We start from the raw sequence: 23,642 nt of genomic DNA, 5'->3' as shown, positions 1-23,642 counted from the left end.
TGAGTGCAATCACCACCTGCCTAGATGAATGAGATATGCATTAATTTAATCGGGATGCTATTAAATTTCTAATTATCTCCACAAATAAAAATTAGCCACTTGCCCGGATGATTAGATCGCAAAAATTAATTAGGTGGGCATATATCTAAGTGTTAAGCTATGGATCTAGCAACTAGCGTGGAGGACCAGACAAATCTATCCACATGATATATGTGTGGCCCCAAAATGTTTCACTATTTAATACTCCAATGTCAAAAGACGTGCATCCAAGTGTCGTCTTGTTTCTATTCGATGGAGAACTCTGTAGCTTGATCGGATACTTTATAATATTTCTAAGTGTTTCATTTAGAAACTAATTACAATCAAATATTGTCTTAGATACTAAGAAAGTGTGGTCCTGGACAGTACTAGAACTCCTATGCATGCAACTCCAACAGCCTACTTAAACACCTGGTTCTTAATAAGAATCCAGTCCTCCTCAGCTACAAGAAACTTGTCTCAAATCCCATCCTTTCCTTTGCTCTTTAGCTTATCTTTTGACTGTTGTCTACTATACCATAGATTTCCTCCTCTTTGCGTTCTTCTCTTTGCTATATAGAAGGGAAAAAGAGCTCATATATGATTGTCATGCTACTACACTAATCCAATCCAATTCCATCTCAAAAACCTCTCACTTAATTGGTACTCGTATTGCTTCAGCTGTCATGGCCTCTGTGAGAGTAGACACAACTAGAGAAGACTCCTTCTCTTCTTACCTCACTATCATGAGAGATAACCTCTCGTCAGAGCACGGCGGCTCCGGTGCGAGCCGCTCCTCGTGCCCAGTAAGCTTAAGCCGGAGGCGGCCCAACGACGGGGAGATCGGCATATTTAGCGCCGAGAAGTACTTCAGCGGCCGAATGGATGAGATGAAGATGGTGAGGGAGATTAGACCACCTGTGCCGGCGACGAGGGACGTGAAAACGAAGTCGAGGACCGTGAGCACGAGCTCCGAGGCGAGCGGCAATAGCCGGAGAGGCTTGCTTCGCCAACGCCGCGGGGAGCAACCTATTCTCGATCGGCGAAGGCAATCGAACAGCAAGAAGTTTCTTGGTGTCTTCAAATGCTCTTGTAATGGTAAACAAGCGGTGGATACCGGCGGCGAAGAGGGCGAAGCCGGAGTTGGATTGGATGGTAGATTGAGCGAGCATAAGGAGAAGATTGGTCTCGAGAAGGAGTTGAGGGTGGAGAGGTTTGGAATTGGGCTCAGGGAAGGTTTGCTTAGTTTCCCTCCGAGTTCGAATTCAATGGCAGGAAAAGTGACCGTTGGAAGGGAGACATTGTTGACTTCGATCAACGAAGTCGACCGTGGTCGCGACGACGACGACGACGATGATGATCTTAGAAGCGAGTCCAGTTCGGACCTGTTCGAGATCGAGAGCTTATCAATCAAATCACACCCATTCTTTAAGCGAGAAGCAATGGAATCGTCGGCGATGACATACTACGAGCCCAGCGAGGCGAGCATCGAGTGGAGTGTGGTCACCGCCAGCGCCGCAAACTTCTCCGTCGCATCGGAGTGCGGTGACCGCAAGGTCGACGAAAGTAAGAAGGCTAAGCAGCAGAGGTCAGGGTTGCTGATGGGATGCGCCAGCCACAAGGCGGTCGACGTGGCGGCCGACATGCACAATAAACCCCTCGACAAGGACATCTACCAAAGGTTACACGTTGCGCCGGCGATGAGATATCGTATACAAGCCGGTCCGGTTCTCTATAAACCCTAGCTAGTTCACGAGCTACATAAGATATTAATGTAATATGTTTTGATTGGGGTCGTCAATATACGACGTAAATGTATATATGAATCAAAGTTACCAAAGATAGTTTTGTTATACTTCACTTTAAATCAAAAGTGTTTTGTTCACACCTTTCACTCCCTTGCATGATTTCAATGCCTTGATCTGTCCTAGCTAGGCACCTTACATTTTGTATGAATCTGTGTGGTTTGGCATTGCTAAGTGTTTTACTCAAGACCCTTTTTTTGTGAATCTACCAAGGTTTCATTTCACTCTTAATCTACTTGTATGTCCTAGAGGTTAAAGAATCATTTGTTTGACTCCCTATATATCATGTTATTTTGACGTACTCTTGGATATAAATAAATTACTCTAGTCGTGTCGCTCTTCACTGTTTTTTTGTCTTCTAGGTTTGAAACAACTCGACAATTAAAGTAGTCACTATTGATGCAAGCGTGCAAGAGATAGTCTAAAATATGGACAACTCTCCTTTTGTTCTAATCCTGATCACGACAACGAAACCCCATCGTGATTAGTATAGATTATTGCACAATAATTCACATTAGCTAAGTAACATTTGTAGATCTACCAAAGCATCAATAGAATAGATAATGCCAGGGAAGTTGAATCTCTGTAGTAGGAAAGAAATGATTGTTCTTTTTATTTATTTTTGTTAGTGAATTAATAATTATCTCTGCTCTATTTATAATTCTATATATGTATCTTACATCTTTTGGTCTTAAATTGGATGGACCCGTGATATTAGGCGCGACGTAGGTAGCCCAGGGTCCATCCTACGGTCACCAGATCAGCAACAACCATTCCGATGTGGCTGTGGTCGAAATAGGTGCCACGTAGGCTATCTATTATTTTGTCCATTTGATCTATTTGTGACTCATTTGGATGAGTCCAAAGTCGTTGGGTGTGGTTGAGTCTGCCGATATATGAATATATAATATATATATATAGTTTAATTATTAATTTATTAATGATCGATACGACATGACAGTCACGACCTGCTTGGTTTGGTGTCTAAATGGTCTCGTAAAATTTAAATGAGCGGGGATTGAAAGATATTAATGCGCTGACGTATGTCTAGTGGTGGTACATCCGAACATACTGACTAGCACCGGATCCCGGTCGTATATAAGCCTCGTAGGCTTCTTCTAGTACATGCATTGGGCCTAGATCTGGTTCGGCCCAAAAGGAGATTTTAAACAACCCTTGTAGGATATCTTTTTCTTCCTTTTAATATGAATGTAGAGTTTACTTATTGACAATGTCAAATGACGGTTCTGCACGACATATGAAATCCCTTGAAATAAATGAAATAAGTGGAGAACAAGGCGAGGCTAGCGCTAATAGCATCAATGCTATGGATGGTATGGAAGCAACGAAATGCCAAAGTGTTTTCGGGGGTCACGGAACACCCAAGGGCAGTTGTTCGCCGGGTAGTCAGTCTCGTGCAGGAGTACACGAGACACAGTAAAGGGAAGAGCAAATCGGCTCGTGGCCAGGAGATAAGAAACTGGCACAGGGTTAGATAAACTTCAACGTGGATGGAGCTTATTAGGAAAAGGATTACCAAGGCGAGGCCGGGGCAATGCTGCGAGCAACATACGGGTCTCTTCTTATTGTGGCTTGGGAGTCGATGTTGATGGCTAAGGGTTGTGTGCTTAGACTAGGCCTCTTACTTGCCAAAGACCATAATTTAGTTGAAGTGGAGTCAGACTTTTTTGAACTGGTTCGAATCATGTAAGGTTTAGTTGGTTGCCTCTGGAGACCTAATCTAAGCGCCTATTTTAAGAAAGTCATCTTGCTGCCTATTTGTTGGAGGCGTTCGTCGGACCCCATTCCCTCGAAGTTATGTACCCTTATTTCTAGGGACTCCTTGACCACCCTCTCAAGGGAATAGGCCCAGCTAAATATAGCTTAGGTAACAAAAAACATAATAAGGATATTTTTATATTATAATAATTTAGAAATGTATTACTCTCTTTTGAGCGTCACAGATGTTCGTTTACTTCTTTTGCCAGGAGGGGAGAGGTTCTTCTCCCCTTTCAGTTTTTTTTTTTTTTTTTTCTTTTTCATCACCCTCTTAATTTTATAGAAGCAAATAAGTGATTTTTTTAAATACTATATATGTAAAAAAAACACTACCCTTAATTAATTTAAAGCCGAAATAACAGAAATAGACATCTATTTCTCCGCTCCTGCTGAAGGTGAGTTCACAGGAGGTGGCCATACTCGCCTGTCTCCGAGATGGCCAACCAAACCGCCGGGTGAGCGACGTGCGTCACCAACGATCATAAATACGCCCTCCTTTTTAGTCAACGAATGCACTCGCATGACAAAGGTAGGGGCAGGCAACTCTCGAGAACGAGGGTATATTTATCTAGGGTTAATTATGTCTATACTCCTAAATTATATGTGGTTTTACGATTACCTCTTATATTACATTTATATCAGACATAATTAGTCCTAAAATAACCTAGATGCTCTCGTTAGAGAGAACTTCAATTTAAATATTTAATTAAATTAGGATAAAAAGATATATATTAATATAATTAAATTATTTTTGTAACTTCACCATCACCGACTTTTGCTTCCACATTCCCCTCCCCAGCTTTACTATCGGTAGTATCAGCGGTTGCACAAATCTTGAGGTGTAGCTTTGACGAACTCGTTCGCCAATCTCGAGGAGGAGTTTCCACATGCAGGGATTGAGGAGGATGGAACTACTCCAATGGTTCGACCACACGTGGTGAAGGTGAGGGCATAATTGACTGTTGCTTAAATTTTTTTAAAAAACTTGACTAATCCTTTTTTTTATTATTTTGTTAGCTAAATTGATGAGCTTATTTACTCATTAGGGGTATAATTGTCATTAGATATTTTTTGTTATTATTTTGTCCCAAAGTTTTAAAAAAATATTGTAATCTAAAAAAGTTTGAAGGGTATCAATTAACATATTGGTCAACTTAACCTCGAATATTGGACTCCGTGAAACAGTCAAAGTCCAGCGTTTGCGTTTACGACCCTCTAAAATTATATATCCCATAGAAGCTTTGTATTTCGCAATATGAACATACAAATAAGAAAGTTTCATGCGTATAAAGCAAAAAAGCAGCGGAAGGTGGTAAGATGACCGCCGACGAGTCAAACCAGGACTCTCTATTTCGTGCTCGATGACGTAAGCGAGGCGGCCTTTCCTCTCGTTCCCATTTTTCTCCTCTTCCTTCCCTCCGTGTTTAAAAAGATGCGGAGATTACAAAAAAGAAAGAAAAATAAGAGAAAATATAAAGTAAGAAGGCGGAGAAAAAGAGGAGAGAGCGAAGGCGAATTCAAGTCAAAGGGGGTCTCTCCTCTCTTTCTCTCTCTCTCGTCGATCGATTCAAATCTTCCGATCTCCAATCAAATACAAGGTAATAATCTAATTTATTATCCCAATGTCTGCGAGGAAGTAGGTAGGTGGAGGAGTGATTGGTAGGTGGAAGATTTGATAATCGATCTTTTGAAAATTAGAAGTTCCCAGATGTCGATATCATGTTATTTTGTTAGGTTTTGGTTTAGATCGACAGGTTTTTGTTTCTATCTTCTTCTTCTTTTCCTTAATATTGGTATTTTGTGATTCCTTGATTGTTGGAGATGCCTCGTATGATTCGATTTGGGTTGGAATATATTTGATTGACCGGATATGACTAATTAAAAATTTGCTTCTTTCCTTTTGTTGTCAGATTTTATCGAAAAAGCTCCAATCAGTGTAAATAAGGGTATTTTAATTTTTTTTCCCTATGCCGTGCAGGTTTCTTGTGTTTGGCTTTCTTCATCACATAGCTATACGAGAATCTGGATAATGGCTTTCGCATTATCAGTTAATCATGTCGCCTGTATTAGTTCGCGGCAATATGGGTTGCAGTTGGACGGGCATGTACCTTTTTGCAGCATAGATTATTCAAACTTTAGAAGGCTTGAGAAGGGGAAAAGAATTGGATCACCGCTTATGGTTGTAAGAGCTGTTGCTGTTAATTCAGACGTAGACTTTAAGGATCCAGACTGGAAAAAGCACTTCCAAGAAGATTTTGATGAGCGCTTTAATTTGCCGCACTTGAGGGATATTCTCGATGTGAAGCCAAGACCAACTACATTCTCTCTCAAGAGCAGGTAAGTTACTCTTTACTTATCTTTGTATTACGCCTTTATTTCCTTAGCATTTTACCAAATCCTAATTTGGAGTTAGGCTGTCACTGATTGAGGCATGTCTGTTGGGCAATTTTAATTCATTCAACATAATGTTATTTGGCTATGACAGAATTCCTGTTGAAGATGGTAATGGTGCACTGGGTGATGCGTGGAATGGCTATGTGGATGATGATGATAGAGCACTTCTAAAGGTCTGCATTTATTCATACATAACTAGTTCAACCAGTCATCTTAATTTGTTGGATGATGTTCTGAAATCTGAATTCGATATGTTGTAAATGCTGTAAGCATTCTTGCCTGTCTGATTTTATTTATGTGAATGGTACAAGCTGCCTTAGTATCTGTTTTCATCTGGAATAAAGTTCTACGCATTTCTTTTATTTACTTCAATACTTGTGAGATAAAAAATGCATATATAGGATGGGTAACATATAGAGTTGAAAGTTGATGTATCTTAAGCTTTTGGCCTGGAAGAGTGGATTGGTACTTGGCATCAATTTTCAGAAAATGAGCAATGGTCTTTTTGAGTTCATTTTTTTCATCCTACTAAATGATATTGAAGTAATGTATTTATGTCCTTGTAATTGATCTACTTATTACTTTTCTAAGTTTTGAAAAACTTTGGAATGCTTCACCTCTCAAAATGTGCATCTCTCATGTTTAAGCCTAAATCTTTATTGAATATGTATTATTTCTTTCAGGTTATAAAGTTTGCCTCACCGACTTCTGCTGGAGCTGAGTGCATTGATCCTGATTGCAGCTGGGTTGAGCAATGGTATTCACATTGTGAACTTATACAATGTCGGAACATTAATTCTTCTCTTATGATGCATGAATTGTTCGTGCGAAATGTCTTGTCTCTTTCGGCTATCTGAATTTCAGAGGCATCTTGCTTGAGAGTTTCCTAGTCCCCTTTTTTACTACTCTAGTGTTGCTCTTTGAAGTAATTATTCTGGTAAAATGACATATTAATGATATGTTACTACATTCCTTTCTATTCTATTAAATTTATCTTTTATCTTGCTCCAGGGTGCACCGAGCTGGGCCACGTAAGCAAATATACTATGAACCTAGACATGTTAAAGCTGCCATTGTCACTTGTGGTGGGCTGTGTCCTGGTCTCAATGATGTTATTAGACAGGTCAGTTGGCACTTTTCTCAGCTCACTTAGTCCAAGTATAAAATCTTCAATTGCATATTTTTCCTGCTGATTCGGCTAATATACTACAGAGCCAGTTGCTATAAGCATCTGTATAGTTTAGCATTTTCTTTTTTAACTGGGTCAGGAAATGGAAGGCTTGACATAATCTTAGTTTCCAACATGGAACTTCTGTCTGCCTCTCTCTTCTCCAATCATATGAGAGAGTTCAACTCACTTGACTTTTGAGTAGAAAGATGATCCATGGAGATCATTTTGTGAAGGCAACTTTACTAGTTTTGATGAATAGGAGGGAATCAGAATCAGAGTCTACTCCTGCGAAATGGTCTTTTGACAACCACTATCATGGACAATCTTTACCTTATGTCAAGAAAATCTGCTAGAAGGCAGTTTCTGGGTAAAACAATGGTTACCAACAGTCATTATTGTCCCCGATGACCAAAAGCCATGTTGATGACCTTATCTAGGGCATCTTAAATTATGCACCAATATGCATCATCTGTTGTGAATACTAAAAAATATCACTATGAGCAGAGGAGGAGCATTATTTTTATGTACTGCTAAAAGTGCCATTGCTTCTGAAATTTATACTTGAGCTACTTCTGCAAAGGTTGAATGTCACTTATTAATGTTGCAGCTCTGAGCTTTCAAACTAATATAGGCAGCATTGCATCAAGGCAACGGCTTGTTTGTGTAATTCAAAATCTAACATTCTGCTCTTTTAGCAATACAGTTCTAGCATCTGCCTAGTTGCTTACTGTATTTTTGATAACCTATCTGTTTGATCATGTATGTAATTTTTTGATCAAATTTTACACTCTGGTTATAATGTGATTCAAATGCATGTAAATAAATGCAGAAATTATACGTACACAGATAGGTACATATATGCATTTGTCTTCTTTTTATCATTCTTATTCAAGGTTCCTCTTCATGGGATTCATAATGATACTGGCTTATACTCTTGTGCTTGCAGATTGTGCTCACCCTTGAAAAATATGGGGTTAAAAATATTGTTGGAATCCCATATGGTTACCGTGGTTTTAATGATGAGAGTTTGTCAGAAATACCGGTAGGAACCACACTTAGCACGGGAATGTTCATCAGAATCACTCAATTGTATGTGTGTGTATTTTGAGATTATCATTTTTTTCTTGCAGCTTTCTCGTGAAGTTGTCCAAAACATAAATCTTGCTGGTGGGAGCTTGTTGGGAGTTTCTCGTGGAGGGGGAACTGTTAATGAGATCGTAGATAGCATTCAGGTATATATCTTAATGTCCCTGCCAGTCTGCAGGTGACATGGGCAACACTTCGTGGCCATCTTGGCAACATTATTTGAGTTCAATATATGGTCAAAAAAATCAGGATTAATTCTGCATTTCAGGCTAGGAAAATTGATATGCTTTTTATACTGGGTGGAAATGGCACACATGCAGGGGCGAACGCAATACACAATGAGGTAACACTAACTTTTTAAGTTTATTGGATTAAGTAGAATTAAAAGTTTCTTGAAATCATGCTTAGCATATATATCTTCATCTTGCATCTATCTCTTATTCTTCTATACCACAAGTAGGTGTTCAATCATACCATCTCTGCTTAATAATCTAAATGAGATTATTCAGGACTTGATGCTTAAATATTTGCATGCTTATATCTAGCCTTTGCTGACCGCAGTGCCGCAAGAGAAAAATCAAAGTGTCAGTGGTCTGCGTGCCAAAAACCATTGATAATGACATACTATTGATGGACAAGACATTTGGTTTTGATACTGCTGTAGAAGCAGCTCAACGAGCAATCAATTCCGCATATATTGAGGTAAGAGATCTTTGTAATTTTCAGCTGGCGCTTGCATGGCTCTAATTTATGTACAGGTTAAAGAATGTGTTAGCCACTTCACTACTTCACTATTTTCTTATGATTTGATTTGTTTGCTGCTGATTTTAGGCACGTAGTGCATACCATGGCATTGGACTGGTCAAGTTGATGGGAAGAAGCAGCGGGTTCATTGCAATGCATGCATCACTTTCAAGTGGTCAGATAGATGTCTGTTTGATTCCTGAGGTATAAAATAATCACGTCCATCTTCCCATTCTTCTCAGTGCTATTGATTCTAATTGGATAATATCCAAATGAAGGTACCTTTTACTCTGGAGGGACCAAATGGAGTCTTACGACACCTTGAGCATTTGATAGAAGCTAAAGGATCAGCTATGGTTTGTGTTGCTGAAGGAGCAGGACAAGTAAGTTTAGGACCTGTTAACCATTAGGTTTATAACAAGAAAATGAATTTTACTATAAACATTTGGCAACACTAGAACCTTTGGGGTGCGTCTGTTTAAAAAAATATGAAAATAAGATTATATTAGTTATCTCGTAGGCCCCCATAAATTTTGATGTTTGGTACGAAATTAATAGACGGGATTAGAAGTGTGGGCACGATGTCTATCTCCCAAAAGAGGTCTCAAGTGGAGGGATAAAGACATTATTACTATATTGCCCCTATATAAGAAATGATAAATTTTGATGCATAAATAACAAATTAACAATCTTAATTACTCAAATTTTATTTTTATTTTTTTTATCTTCTTATTAGTATTTTATATTATTTATTTATTTAAAGTATTGCTATATTGAAAAACTTTACATTTTTTATTAAACAGTTTTATATTAATTCATTCTATTAATTTGTATTACTTTTAGTTTTAATTCTGATTATTTTGAATTAAACATGATTAATTTTGATAATAACATAATATAATTTAATGATATAATTTAAGTTAAAATAGTAATTAATGTTATTAATTTTCTTTATCAAGGATAATAATGTAATTTTGTTTATCCCATACATAATCTTATATAAATCTGACAGTAAACTAAAATTGTAACATGAGATTGATAATCTCTTGGGATAAGACTTGATGTCTTATTTCCTCTCATCCAATCCTACAATCAAACACGTTCTTGGTGAACAATAACCTTTCTTGGATTTTTGAGGTCTGTGTTGGAAACATTCAAAACCTCATATATTCAGCCTTTTCCTATCAGAAACTATATCAAACTTCTAAATCTTAGCTCATACACGTTTTGGATGTCTTCCACTTTGACATGTGGGGTTTTCAGCCAAAATTTCATGCATGGCTTACTAGGATTTATGATTTTCCTTCTATATGATTTATCGAGAGTGCTTCTGTGGTATACTGATAAACTTGTTAATAGTTCTCTGCATAATTCCCTTGACCCATTTGGGCTTACACTATTGCTTTTGTCAGGAATTGCTACAAAAGTCAAATGCAACAGATGCATCAGGAAACACGATTCTTAGTGATATAGGGGTGCACATTCAGCAGCAGGTTCATATCTCATTTTCTCTGACCTCCTTTCAATTAATTATGTTCATGGTTGCCTGATATAGAGAAAAGAAAATTGCCAAAAAATGTTCTATGATTGAAATTCATACTTAGAATTGAATTATTCAGTGTGATGTGTTAGAGCTGATGCAGGCACACTGAACTATTGCCTAGGCTATATATATATTTTTTTTTCTATCCATTGAACAATGAAAATATCAACCGAGTTGTCCTCTCACACTCTATAAAGCTGTCTTTTACTATCAAATTAGTATGGTTGTTTTAGAAGGATTCCTATTGTCCTGTTAAGACTGCCTATGAAATGATTTCTCCTTGTAATCATACTAACCATAATTTTGCATCAGCATAACAAATCATAACCATCTCATTGGCGGGGCCAAAAGATTTTATATCACTTCTTACGCCAAGTAATATACAAAAAACTTCAATATATTGGAACTGTTGTCATACTAAACTTCCATTATCATTCTTACGCCATGTAATATACAAATAACTTCAATATATTGCATCAGCATACATACAAGTTTTCGTTTCATAGGAGTTCACCAGAATTATGTGCTCAAAGCATATGATTAAGCAAGTATCCGAGCTAAATTCTAATCTTAGTTTATGGACATTCCGCAAACCATCTGTCATCGACCTCTATAGATGCTAAGAATCAGAATTGTTTTGCAGTTCATGAATAAAATATTTAAATGAGAAAATACATGCAGAAATTGCAGTGAGTTACCTAAATAATGGTAAGGCACTAGAGCATGAGCTCCTGCCAATGTTGGGTTTGAGGAAGCAAGAGGTTGTCAGTCTTACCTTTGTGACCGTAGATGCTGTTATTAGTGATTTGAAGGTGTGCCACCAGTGAGTAGGGGCTAGCTTTAATTACCATGGACTATACTTATGGATGTATTTGTAAATCATATGAGTAGATGACACAAAAGACTAGTATCTCAATTATCTTGATATTCAAGATGATAAAATTGTCCTGTGGATCAAATGAGGGATCGCAACTTCTATTTCCATCAAGCACATTGTATTGCTATTGCTGCAATTTTTCTTGCAGCATTTTCTTTTCAAGACGCATAATGCATGACCTATATGCGGTGCTTTTCTATGTTAGCAGTTTGTTTCTATTTAGTTTGTCCGCCGTATTCTCACCTGCTCTTCTTGTTCTATATCACACATGAAGATGCAACAATTTCTACAATTACTTTCTGATTTCCTACAATTTAGCGGCCATATGTTGACAAAAGTTTATAATTTGGTGGCAGATTAAAAGACATTTCAAGGGAATAGGAATTCCCGCTGATGTAAAGTACATTGATCCCACCTATATGGTCCGAGCAGTCCGCGCCAATGCATCTGATGCAATTCTCTGCACTGTACTTGGACAGAATGCTGTAAGAATCTTTTTGCATATGTATTCCATAGCAAATACATATAAGAAAACAGATGTGTGCTTTTGAGAATGATGCAGCTGAGGATATAATATGAAACTCACATTTTCTGCCTTCACAAAATTTATCAAAATTTAGTTTTAATTCTTAGGAAACTCAATTGAAGTAGAGCATCTTTGATGGCATGCATTTCTTTTATTGCTCTTATCACATTTTTGTGCTTTTATTAATTCTTCTGTATGGATACTTCTAGCCTGACTTTCAGGGCTATTTCTGATTAAAGATTTTTTGCATCAGTATGTTCAAATTTTAGCGTACTTAAGCCCTTTTGAGCTATGATCTCATGCACTATGCAGGTACACGGTGCTTTCGCGGGGTTCAGTGGCATCACAACAGGCGTATGCAACACACACAATGTCTACCTACCGATTCCAGAAGTTATTAGATCTCCTAGGTTCGTCGACCCTAACAGTCGGATGTGGCACCGGTGTTTGACTTCCACTGGCCAACCTGACTTCCATTGATCCGGTTGGAAAAAGCCATCCACCTTTTAGGATTTCACTAGTATCTAGATAAGTGTTCTTGCCTCTGCTTCTCCTCCTTGGCAGTATTATTTATTCAGGTCGCCGGCATGGCGGTATTTTCTACATTTGGAGTAATCACAACTAAGCGAGATGGAAGATTCGAAATAAGGGTCTCATCCGTACATCATTTTTTTGTACGTAATTGTTTTCGTTTTCAAATAAAGATCCTAAGTGTGGGGAGTCTGCTGAAGGGATACATTATTGTTTTGGCAGTGTGTAGTGATAATAATACATGGAAATGCACTATCTATAGCTGATGATAAATTATATCATTCTAATATAAATGATTCTTCAGAATTTCAGCTAGTTATTATATCAGTTATTTTTTGTTTCTCGTTTGGTTTGTGGTAAGCTTAGAATTATTAGCAGGCATCTGACAAGCTAGAACCTGAATCGCTATTTCCACATAGACCACCGGCTGCAGTATCCAGAATATACGTAAACAATTCTGTTTAGTTAATAAAACTCGTCATTTTATTGGAAAAATTAATTATGGCATTAAATCAGACGAATCCATGTAGTTAACCGTGCTTTCCCTAACTGATGGTTGGATCGCTGAACTCGGTGGTTGAACCCGTGCAACCTAACTAGTAAACTGCTTCGATTTATTATTGGATCGGATAAATAATCGACCCGATAAAAACTGATTAATCCGGTGGTTGAAGCTGTGAACTTTGTAACCTCACTAGTTTTTGGCAAATCAGCTAGGTCAACCACTTTTGCAAAATTATATAATTATCTTTAATATTTAATTATTTTATTCTATATCTTAATAGTATTTTCGTCGTAAAATTTTAAAATTATTTAGTATGTTAGTTTTTAAATTAGGTTTTTACGCATAGCCATAAAAAATATATCTTATTTACTTGTATGTCTATGTAAATTCATATTTATACATATATCTTTTAAAATACAAAAAAATTGTATGTATATACTTTAAAATATTTATTTTTTGCATGAATATTACTTGAAATAAACTATCATTAAAATTTAAACAGAAAAGACAAATCTTATTTTCAAATATTTCTCTTAGTTAATAATATATTTATCTTTTTATATTAAATAATTTAACTTAAAAATAATCACGAATGTATCTATATAAATAACATTTATTTTAAGAGACATACAATTATACTACTTTTATAAATATTTATTTATTTTTTAAATTATTTAAATCTATTTATATATTATTTAAATATTTTTAAAAAACTAACAATTCGATCGGATAAATCACCGGTTGAGAACTAATAACCTAGTGACGTGAGCTCAGATCAGGTCGATCCGATTAGGATAACTATATTTTTCCTTGAGAGAGAGAACGCACAGATTACAAAATATTTCAGCTAATAAAATCCAATTGTAGCTCAACCAATAATTTATAGGAAAGTTTCTGGCATTAAATCAGATGAATCCACCTAGTTAACTGTGTATTTCCCTTTCAGATCACACACACACACACACACACACACACACACATATATATATATATATATATAGAGAGAGAGAGCATATAATACAAAATATTTCAACTAATAAAATCCAATTGTAGCTCAACCAATAATTTGATAGGAGAACCGCAGGCCTAGTTAAAAAACAAAGGCAAAAAAGAAAGCACCAACCACAAAGCAATAAATATAAATATTAAGCTAAGGCCTACCAACTTACTACGCATCAAAGGATGCCATAAATAACTCTCTACCCAACGTTTCGTGCTACTTGTGGGGAAAAAAAGAACGGAACCATCCTAAGTCGAACACAGCTTTGCTGTAAATCGACTGTCCCTAACCAGAGTGGCAGGGAAACTGATGCTTCTCTTGGGTGCAGCTCTCCTTTCATTCTTCGCTACTCTTGCTTCCGCCAACCCAGTACTGTTTGACAGCATACAGTATCTTCTCAGGTACGAGAGGTCCATCCTCGTGATCCGTCATTTTTGTGATCCATCTCATGCCGCTGGCCATCGTCTTCACCTTTATCAGGACGTCAACGCTATCACGGAAGATAACTGCACCTTCTGGACGCAGAATACGGTCCATCTCTAAGAGAATATCTTCGATTTTGCACCTGTTTCAATTGAATAACATATATGAGCAAAGAAGATACAGGTGGGGGATATTCTGAATAGGTTTCTTTTAATTTTATCCAGCAATCTGTAAACATCTCATCCACATAACGGTAAGAAGAGCATCTTTGTGCTAAGAATTTCAACACAAACTACACAACTGTCAGATCCTACATTAACTTACTTGTCCTGGTACAAGCTGAAAACGCCATTGGCATGTATAAGATCATAAGTCCTCGGGTATGTGGAGAATGCTTCACACCTAAACCAAGAAACAGCATGTTAAAATTTAAGATTCTTACAAGTAAAATATGCTTGCACCTCAAATAGTGACTCAAGTTATGATCGTTCATCATCGTATTAGAGGAGACAAATGGTTGCCAAACAATCAAAACATCCAAAAAGGTAAAACAGATGCATCTAATGCAGATAACACTATAACAGTACTGCAGGGAAGCTGATTAAATGAAACAAACAAAATGAAAAAAAAAATCCACCACAGAGGTGAAGCAAACTAACTCTTTTAGAAGATATCAGATAAACTTTGTGCAAGGCGACAAACACATACCAGTCATGATAGATTCCTATTAATCCTCGCTCATATATGGCACCCAAAGAGGAAATCTCAGCAATAGTAGGGACAACGTTCATGACCCACAATTTTGGCGACTCGATTGCTGCTGCAAAACTACCCACACCTGCATTCATATCCATTATATTGCGATATCTTCCAGTGTCGAGAAACTTATTGATTTTCTTGTAAGCTTTAACATGCTTTTGCCACAATCTGTTGTCTTCTTGATATGACTCAATGGTGAAACCAGGAACAGAACCGCTGGCTATCCTAGGAGGTACAGCAGTTAACCTCTTTGGGAATGGGCTCAGCTGACCTCCAGCAACCTCTTCAGGACTACTAACCTCAGGGTAACGGTTAACACAGGCCTCCATTTTCTTGTACCTAAAGTAACCAGAAGGAATGAGAAAATTAGAGACCGAAGCAAAATCTGCATTAGTGTAGTAAGAAAAGCAGTTCACTTATTGTATTAACGAACTTATCAACTTTAAGGAAATGCTGATGCTAACTCACAATGAACAGAGAAACTCCTGAGTAATTGCTTTATGATCTCATATATTTACAGGTACTCTAAAATTTGACATGTTTTCTTCCATTTATCTCACATAACTGCTCTCACTTATATGATAAATCTAATCTAATAGAAAGTACAAATTCCAAATTAATGATATATTTTTTACCAGACGTCATCAGCATTTTTTGATTCACACATATTAACTTGAGGCTCATCTTGCCTCCCAGGACAGGAATCAGCATTTATTCTCTTTCTCCATATGGCAATTTCACCAATCTCAGTGATCTTTTCCCAGCAAAGAAGTTCAGCAAATTCTTCTATTTTTCTTTGTTCCCCCTCTAGATCCTCTTTTGTACGTTGCCATCCCTTGTAGTTAATCTTCCAGTTGATGGGAGGACCTGAAAGCACCCAATAACCACCAGGCCTGAGAACCCTATCAACTTCCATCATGTACATTCCATCTGCAAATAGAAAACACCATTAGTAGAGGAAAGAATCATTATTAAAGTCTAAGCCCACTCAAATTTGTTTCCTCTTCTTTTTATTCTTTAGAAATGCATACTCACCATTTGCACCCCATGGAATCAAACATCTTGAACAGTGAGCCATATCAAAGGCTCGTGAAGGGTATGGAAGCTTTATGGATCCAAGTACACCAATCACTGCAGGCACACCTCTTTCAAGTGCAAATTGTACTTGTGCCTCGTGAGAGTCTCTTGGTGCAAATGACATGGCTAAGACATTCCTCTTCAATAGATAAGCACCCCAACTGGCAACCTGAAATTAATAAATGAAATAAAAGATATCAAAAAAGAGAGAGGTATTCGTAACTTTCACCTACATTAAAATAAATTAATACAATGAAACAGTGATTATTCATTAAGAAGAACTGGTTAAGATGAAATTAGGTAGACATAATGGGCATACTTCACTTACCCCACAACCAGTGTCTAATGCAGTCCTCACTGTTCCGTTAGCAATTGGGATAACAGATGCAAGCTGGTCTATATACTTGTCTGCCCCTTGAGGAAACTGCGTTCCCCCACCAGGAAACCTGAAAACATTGCCTTCGAATTGAACCCAGTTCTGAATGGCCTTCTCTACAGTCAAGCTCTTGTAAGGTACATTTGCATAGGGAACATAGTCACGGCTCTTAGGCCATGGAAAGGGAGCCACATATCCCTTTGGTGCAGGTATAAGACAGTAAAGCTTCTCACCATCCGGTGGACAGTGCCTCTCCCTATAGACCATGTTATTTCTTGGGAAGGTCATCGCACGCTTCTGATCATGGCAAGGAGTGTAATCAGTGTGATGGTCGTCACATGGCTTAAAAGTCTTGGCTTCTGAATCACCAAGCTCGTTACCGACGCCTGATATCCCATGATGAGTCTCAAAATTGAGCTTAGTTGAGACATCGCATTCAGTCTGTTTCGTGATGGCAAGTGCTATGCTATCCCCCTTTCCAAATCCACTCCTCTGCCAGGCACCCAACACATAGAAGAAGCAACAGAGACCAACTAAAATGATTATGGACAAGGAACTTCTAGTTCTGTTATCACCTGAATTCCCTTTTATGGCCATACTTCACCTAAACAAAGTTCTCCACACCTTTAGTAAATCACACAGCTTCCACTTAGATAAAAATCCAGCATTAAGCAATTTGGGAGAAAACAAATGCCTTTACCATTAAAAAAGAAAATGTTATATCTCTTTATACCCAACAAACCAGAGAAAATTACTCAAAATTGAGAACCCAAATCCTAATCCTACGTAGGTTTAAACCAGAAAAAGGAAAAGACGAAAGCTTATCCAGCTGAGCTACAACCTTCCACATGGCGGATCCACAAAAAAGGTGGCACATTTACTACAAAGTTTGAAATTAAGTAAATCAAGCAGGCACTAAAGAGTAGTATCACCTTCCACGAGATCTCGCAAAGCTACAAATTTGGATACCCTCGACACTCCGTAACATGAAACGTTATTTTTTTTTCCATAAAATATCCTAGATTACCAAAGCAGACGTTAACAACTCGAGAAGATAACAAACTCCAGCCAAAAACCTTAACGATGACTTCGGAAATCGAATTGAAGAACAGAAGCTCTGGAGATGGAATGGTAGAAGAAGAAGTCATACCGATCAATAGATCTCAGATCCACCACCGTCTCCACTATCCGAAGCTTCTCTCTGTCGCATCAATGGGAAGAATAACCTAGGATGCGAACACGGGAAGAGGATCGAAGCGGGGATTCGATCGCCTCCTCGTCTGTTTCTTTGTTTATGAGCAGTATAGATTTAGATTGCTTCTACCCTCCCAACTTGGACGCCTTTGTCCTCCTCCTTTTTGAACTATTCGACGCGTCCCCGTGGATGACGGTGTTACCCATGATGGAATGTATGCACTCATAGCATTCGTATGCGGACATTCCTGGTGGTGACTGTACCGCGGAAGCGATGTCGTCACCACCGGGGAAGTCACCGAGTGTACCGATCACCTCTGTTGGCTTGAACAGGAATCTATATGTTGAATATCGTCGGCGGAGTTCAAAACGAATGGAAAAACGACACGTGGACGTGGAGGTGCTGAAGGCTGAGGACATGGGAACAGCGGATACCCATCTGGATCTGCTATTGGTGCTACTACTGGAACACTATTTAATTGGCGAGAAATGGGGTATAGATTAATGGAACGGGAAAGGGATTCGGGTGTCATCCACTCGATTATTGACACGCCACCTATTTTAAATGCAAGTTTGAGAACATAGATGCTTTTGATGATTTATTATTCAGCACTAAATTCGAGGATCAAACCTTTGCACAAGATATTTGCAACAATAAAAGGATGTAAAGGATCTCGTCTCCAAAGTCCAAACCCAACTGCAGGAATTTTAAATATTTTTTTCCTATCAACTATTCTATTGCACGCAACGGGTAAATTACGACTCAGTATCACTTATACTCTTAAAATACAGTATAACACTAAGACCTGCTCTCTCCCTCCTCCCATTCTTGGATTCATAGGATTTAGTTAGCTCCATTAAAGAATTATGCCTTCAAGACTCTTACCATTCTGAATTATTCTATGCCGCTTATTTATTTATGGTCCTTGTCTTCTTCACTCTATTTTTAGTTGTGCTTAGATTTTGTACTTAATACTTTTTCTCCTTGTAATTCTATTTGTTCCTCAGCCAGACGTGGGTATTATGCTGTAACCAATTACTTGAAGGTAATGATATTTTCGGTCCACGAAATTTCTCTAGAAAAAAAAAAAACACTAATAATAATATATTTATAATGTATTAATCCCTAGTAATTCAAACACTTTTCATTCTCTTATGGTACAAATATGTATAAGGTGAGGTTAATTTTTTTTAACAACATAACTTGGAGTAGAAGATTATGATAGTCACGAGATTTTGGTGTAATATATATATATATATATATATATATATATATTTTTTTTTTTTTTTTTTCCGTTAGAGAGTATATTGGATTAAATTTTAAAAGCTCCCGGTTTCCACCGATATTAACTAATAATTAATTCCTTTCATGAACTCGGTCATTCAAAACCCGCCCTCATTCCTCCGGCTCCTCTCCCAAGAATTCTCCCTCTTCTCCACGAACCATCTCCTCCAAATCCACTCCCACCTCATCACCACTGGCCTCATCAATCACCAATCCATCTTCTTAAATCTCTTCCACCATTTTGTCTCTAAGCCTTCTCTTCTCGACCATGCCACCCAACTGTTCGACCAAGTGCCGCAACCAGATGCCGCCGCATGGCGCGCCATCATTCGTCGCCATGCTTCGGGAGAGGACCCAACCCGATCCCTTTACTACTTTAGGAATTTGCAGTGGAGAGAGAAAGTTCAATCGCCTTCTCCTTCGCTCGACTCCTTTACATTTGCTTCAGCAATCAAAGCTTGCGGTCGTCTAACGGCGATTAGAGAAGGAAAATCTATTCACTGCAGGGTTCTCAGATGTGGGTCGGAATCGGATGCCAATGTGTGTAATACTCTAATCCATTTCTACTCAATTTCAGGGTGCTTGGATAGTGGTTGCCACCTGTTTGATATAAGCCCTTGCCGAAATATTGTTACTGTTAATTGTTTGCTTTCTGGGTTCTTAAAAAGGCGCCATTTTCATAAGGCTGTCAACTTATTTAATCAATTATTGGATGGTTCTACTTCTCTCGGTGAACAAGTTAGACCAAATGGGGTTACTTTAATGATTTTAATCAGTGGTTGCACTGAGTTAGGGGATTTGTATTTTGGGAAGTCAGTTCACGCATATTACTGCAAATTTATGGGGTGTTCTGGGGTTCCAGTGGATAATTCTCTTATTGATATGTATGCCTCATTTGGTTGTATTGATGACGCAGAGATTTTGTTTCATTGCATGCCTGAAAAGGACTTGGTGTCTTGGAACAGCTTGATCGATGGATATGTAAAGAATGGTAAAGCTGATAAAGCTATATCCTTGTTTGAAGAAATGAGAAATAGAGGTCTAGAGGGAGATAATGCTACTTTAGTTAGTTTGATTTCTGCTTGTATTCAGAGCAAAAATCTTCACGTAGGGAAGCGGGTCCATGCTCATGTTAGGAGAAGAGGAAACAGTATTCCTATTCCTGTAGTGACAGCTTTGATCAACATGTACTCCAAATGTGGCTTGCTGGAAATTGCTCGTGAAGTTTTCAACGAGATGTCTTTTAGAAATATTGTATCATGGAATTCAATGATTTTGGCATATGTAGAAAACAGGCTTTTTGATGAGGCACTGAATCTGTTTGAGCAGCTTCAAATAGAAAACCTAACTCCAGATGATGTCACAATGCTAGGGTTGATTTCTGCTTGCCAAAATATAGGATCCTTGGACCTTGGTGATCGAATTTTTTCTTACATCCAAAGAAGTGGCCTTGAGAGGAATACTGTGCTGTGTAATTCTGTGATTGACATGTATGCAAAATTTGGGTGCATTGATAAAGCTAGGCACATATTCAATGAGATGCCTGAGAGAGATGTCGTCTCGTGGACTTCAATAATTGTGGGATATGCCAACAACGGCAAAGGCAGGAAAGCTCTGGATCTCTTCCACCAGATGCGGGCAATAGGAATTAAGCCAAATCATATCACATTTGTTGGAGTTTTATCTGCTTGTGATCATGCTGGTCTGGTGGATGATGGGGTAAATATGTACACAATGATGTTTCATGATTATGGTATAAAACCTGAGATTGAGCATTGCGGGTGTATGGTTGATATGTTTGCACGTGCTGGGTTGCTAGAGGAAGCCTGCACGTTTGTCGCAGACATGCCTGTTGAACCCAATGCAGTGGTTTGGAGGATGCTTATAGGTGCTTGTAGAGTTCATAGGAAGATCAGTCTTGGGGAAAACATAGTGGATGGACTAATAAAGCTTAAGAGGCTAACTGATCCCGAAGATTCTGTTATTTCTTCTAATACCTTTGCTGAAGCAGAAAGATGGGATGATGTGTTGCTGGCAAGAAAACAGGTTGGAGCTAAGGGATTATGCAGAACACCAGGATTAACTTCAATGATTACGTCAGATTGTTCTAAAGGAATTCTCAGCAACACAGAATTATGAAAAAGGAATTATTTGGTTCTTCTTTTAAGACATCTTCTCTTCTGATATTGGTGTTGACCGATGCTTCGTCTTATTAACATGCCTAAGCTGAAGTGCGAACAAGAACTACATGCATTCAGAGCTCATGTCTAAAGCACCAGGAATTACCTTGCAGCATTTTCATTTTCAGTGATGCGGTAAACTCGATTGAATCCTTCTATAGCACAAGGGTCAGCCTCGGACACCAAAATGTGCTCCTATAACTCTAGAAGAACTGAAATTTTGGTGCAAATATTTGAAGTTCCACTTCAGTTTCGAGGCAAGGTCATTTTGACATTTGTTTATGAACTCAGATCTCATTCTCATGTACAAAAGCATCACAAACTCATTGAAACAGCATCTCCACCAATAAGAGTAATGCTGCATACATTTTGTTTGCTCTAATTCCTTTTTGAAGAAAATACAGCTGCATTAATCTTGGTTCTCCATAATTAGCATTGGAAGGAACTTCACTGTTTAGGATTTTCATGGAGTGATCTGAAATCACGTGATCCTTTACTTAATTAGATTATATGCTAACTTTAGAATGAATTGTCATCTGAAGATCTATGTATGATGTCCTTTAAATGTGAAACTATCTTTTGGTGAATGCTACTTATTTCATCCAGAGAAAGCCTTTGACACAACTTCTTTTATTAAGGCCAATGGAGTGTCAATCTCTAAGCTACAACTATATTATATGATCTCCAACCCACTCCTTTTGATATGTTATACCATACTTCATATAATCAGATTTCTGAGGAAAGACAGCTCACTATTATATGATCCTCTTTTCATCATTGCAACTGCAAAATTTGAAACATAGAGATCATATTCATCAATAACTGCTTCCTTAAAAACTTCCTTCTTTAGTTGAGTTCTATTTATCTTTTTATGATTTCTTGCTATGATATTGTTTTTTTGTCCCTCCATTTTTTTTTAGTTCTGAGCCATCTTGTGATTTTCCTGTGTTTATCTTCCTAAAATAGCTACATCAGATTTTGTTACTTCTAGAGAAATTAACTATTAGCAATGCTATTTGAACTAGCAATATTTGGAGACCAGTTTTGCTCAACCAAGCTTATTGCCTGAAATAGGCAAGCTTGCCCAAAGGCATTTAACACAAACTTTTACTTTGGAGATATAATAGTAAAACGCCTCCAGCTTTAAGAATCTTGTCTGCGAACAAATCATCACGAAATCCCTTGTTTTCCTTTTATTTTCCTTCTTTTCCTTTTATTTCCACTTCCCTTACAAGTTACAACAATGGCAACCTTGACCTCTTCTTACCCACTTAAAAATCTTAATCAAAGATTTAAGTGCCAAAATTTAGAAAAAAGAGAAATCTTCATCCCAATTGTGGCCATACTAGAACTCCTTTATCCTTATAACACATGAACAGTCAAAAAGGATCTGCAGTAGAGAAAAGCAAACATGCATTGATGTATAAATCATGGATATGTCTTTCTTTTGTAAGCTTACTGTGTGGGTGCACAGTGAATAGGCTTAAGTATTTAATGGTAAAAATATTTTCCTAGTGTCATAATATTTTACCCCTTCAGATACCTGAATGAACTTTAAAAAGTCACATCCCCCAATTTTGCTTTTGCTTTAATACAAAAGACAGAGCAAACTATCAGTAGCAATTGAGTTGTGGTGCTTGGGTTGGACCATTATCAGTCCCACATCTTAAGCCCCATGAGACCCAAGAATTTTGATAAAGTGAAAAGCATTTGCCTTAAGATTCTTCAAGTTGTATGTGATTATGATTAATAATTGAAATATAACATGTAATAACTATTGCTAATTGTAGTGGAGGAGATGGCGAGCATAGGAAAATGTGAAAATTAAAGAGAGGCTGATTAAATGAGTGAAGGGAACAGGAAACTTGATGTGAGTTCTCTTTAAAACTCTGAATAGTTGCTTTGCCTGGGAAGATTCAAAAGCAAAAGGGTGTGTATGTGTGCAAATACAGCAAATAAAAGAGAAAGTAGCTTGTTCAACCACTAGCCTGTAATACTGTTAATTGTTACATGCGTATCAGCATATGATTTCTTTATGAAGGGGACTTAAAAGAGAAGGAAGATCACAAAATAGCATAAAGCAAGTATTTGGTGTGTTGGCCCTTTCCCTACATTTTCACTTTTTGTTCTGCTGCCTCCCTAGGACTGTTTCATCTTCCTTCTTTTTAACTGTCATAACCTTCTAAAGCAGCCTCAGATGTTCTTTCAGTTGCTGTCATATGATTGAAGTGAATCTAAGTTCTCCAAGATGCTTTGGGGCCCAGAGCAGCTGAGTTTTTAATTTTTTATGCTTTGGAGATGATCCCGGGATATATTTACCAAGACATAGCATAGAGAAGGATCAAGGTCTGAGATACCACTTCTGGCTT

General features: G+C 37.8%; 4 protein-coding genes across 5 annotated transcripts; 3 read left to right on the top strand and 1 right to left on the bottom strand.

Annotated features, from left to right (window-relative positions):
- Positions 1–461: 461 nt before the first annotated feature.
- Positions 462–1,912, top strand: LOC140797712 (protein PHYTOCHROME KINASE SUBSTRATE 2-like). Its single transcript, XM_073151348.1, has one exon. It carries the CDS (start codon positions 705–707, stop codon positions 1,761–1,763), a length of 1,059 nt encoding a protein of 352 aa, XP_073007449.1. The 5' UTR covers positions 462–704; the 3' UTR covers positions 1,764–1,912.
- Positions 1,913–5,053: 3,141 nt separating this feature from the next.
- LOC140780670 (ATP-dependent 6-phosphofructokinase 5, chloroplastic-like) lies at positions 5,054–12,780 on the top strand. Its single transcript, XM_073126367.1, has 14 exons — positions 5,054–5,200; positions 5,581–5,939; positions 6,088–6,169; positions 6,680–6,753; positions 7,008–7,119; positions 8,114–8,209; positions 8,298–8,399; positions 8,522–8,596; positions 8,815–8,955; positions 9,085–9,201; positions 9,276–9,380; positions 10,410–10,490; positions 11,774–11,902; positions 12,256–12,780. The coding sequence occupies exons 2-14, from the start codon at positions 5,632–5,634 to the stop codon at positions 12,421–12,423; spliced, it is 1,590 nt and encodes a 529-aa protein (XP_072982468.1). The 5' UTR covers positions 5,054–5,200; positions 5,581–5,631; the 3' UTR covers positions 12,424–12,780.
- Positions 12,781–13,994: 1,214 nt separating this feature from the next.
- LOC140793828 (probable methyltransferase PMT2) lies at positions 13,995–17,996 on the bottom strand. Of its 2 annotated transcripts, none has more exons than XM_073145561.1 (7): positions 17,765–17,996; positions 16,567–17,218; positions 16,197–16,407; positions 15,797–16,091; positions 15,111–15,500; positions 14,727–14,804; positions 13,995–14,544 (listed from the first exon to the last, which is right to left on the bottom strand). In XM_073145561.1, exons 2-7 carry the CDS (start codon positions 17,209–17,211, stop codon positions 14,316–14,318), a joined length of 1,848 nt encoding a protein of 615 aa, XP_073001662.1. In that variant the 5' UTR covers positions 17,212–17,218; positions 17,765–17,996; the 3' UTR covers positions 13,995–14,315. The 2 variants fall into 2 exon arrangements, with proteins under 2 accessions (XP_073001662.1, XP_073001672.1); XM_073145571.1 differs by having other exon boundaries at positions 16,567–17,238; positions 17,765–17,944.
- A 1,181-nt stretch (positions 17,997–19,177) lies between these two features.
- On the top strand, positions 19,178–21,232 carry LOC140793917 (pentatricopeptide repeat-containing protein At1g06140, mitochondrial-like). Its single transcript, XM_073145692.1, has one exon. The coding sequence runs from the start codon at positions 19,178–19,180 to the stop codon at positions 21,230–21,232; it is 2,055 nt and encodes a 684-aa protein (XP_073001793.1).
- The last annotated feature ends 2,410 nt before the right edge of the window (positions 21,233–23,642 follow it).

This window comes from Typha latifolia, chromosome 1, assembly GCF_019914945.1.
Source record: "Typha latifolia isolate L0001 chromosome 1, TyphaL0001v2, whole genome shotgun sequence".
Taxonomy (NCBI): domain Eukaryota; kingdom Viridiplantae; phylum Streptophyta; class Magnoliopsida; order Poales; family Typhaceae; genus Typha; species Typha latifolia.
Note: the sequence above shows the minus strand (reverse complement) of the source record. Positions and strands in the feature narration are given on the sequence as shown.

What these genes read in the sequence shown, in the direction of transcription:
- LOC140797712 (XM_073151348.1), top strand. Translation starts at nt 705, where the DNA reads ATGGCCTCTGTGAGAGTAGACACAACTAGAGAAGACTCCTTCTCTTCT.
- LOC140780670 (XM_073126367.1), top strand. Translation starts at nt 5,632, where the DNA reads ATGGCTTTCGCATTATCAGTTAATCATGTCGCCTGTATTAGTTCGCGG. An exon ending in TTGCTGAAGGAGCAGGACAA is followed by an intron (nt 9,381 to 10,409) that starts GTAAGTTTAGGA and finishes TGCTTTTGTCAG; the next exon opens with GAATTGCTACAAAAGTCAAA. An exon ending in CTGTACTTGGACAGAATGCT is followed by an intron (nt 11,903 to 12,255) that starts GTAAGAATCTTT and finishes TGCACTATGCAG; the next exon opens with GTACACGGTGCTTTCGCGGG.
- LOC140793828 (XM_073145561.1), bottom strand. Translation starts at nt 17,211, where the DNA reads ATGGCCATAAAAGGGAATTCAGGTGATAACAGAACTAGAAGTTCCTTG. An exon ending in CATTAGACACTGGTTGTGGG is followed by an intron (nt 16,408 to 16,566) that starts GTAAGTGAAGTA and finishes TATTAATTTCAG; the next exon opens with GTTGCCAGTTGGGGTGCTTA. An exon ending in ATAGGAATCTATCATGACTG is followed by an intron (nt 14,805 to 15,110) that starts GTATGTGTTTGT and finishes TTCTTGGTTTAG; the next exon opens with GTGTGAAGCATTCTCCACAT.
- LOC140793917 (XM_073145692.1), top strand. Translation starts at nt 19,178, where the DNA reads ATGAACTCGGTCATTCAAAACCCGCCCTCATTCCTCCGGCTCCTCTCC.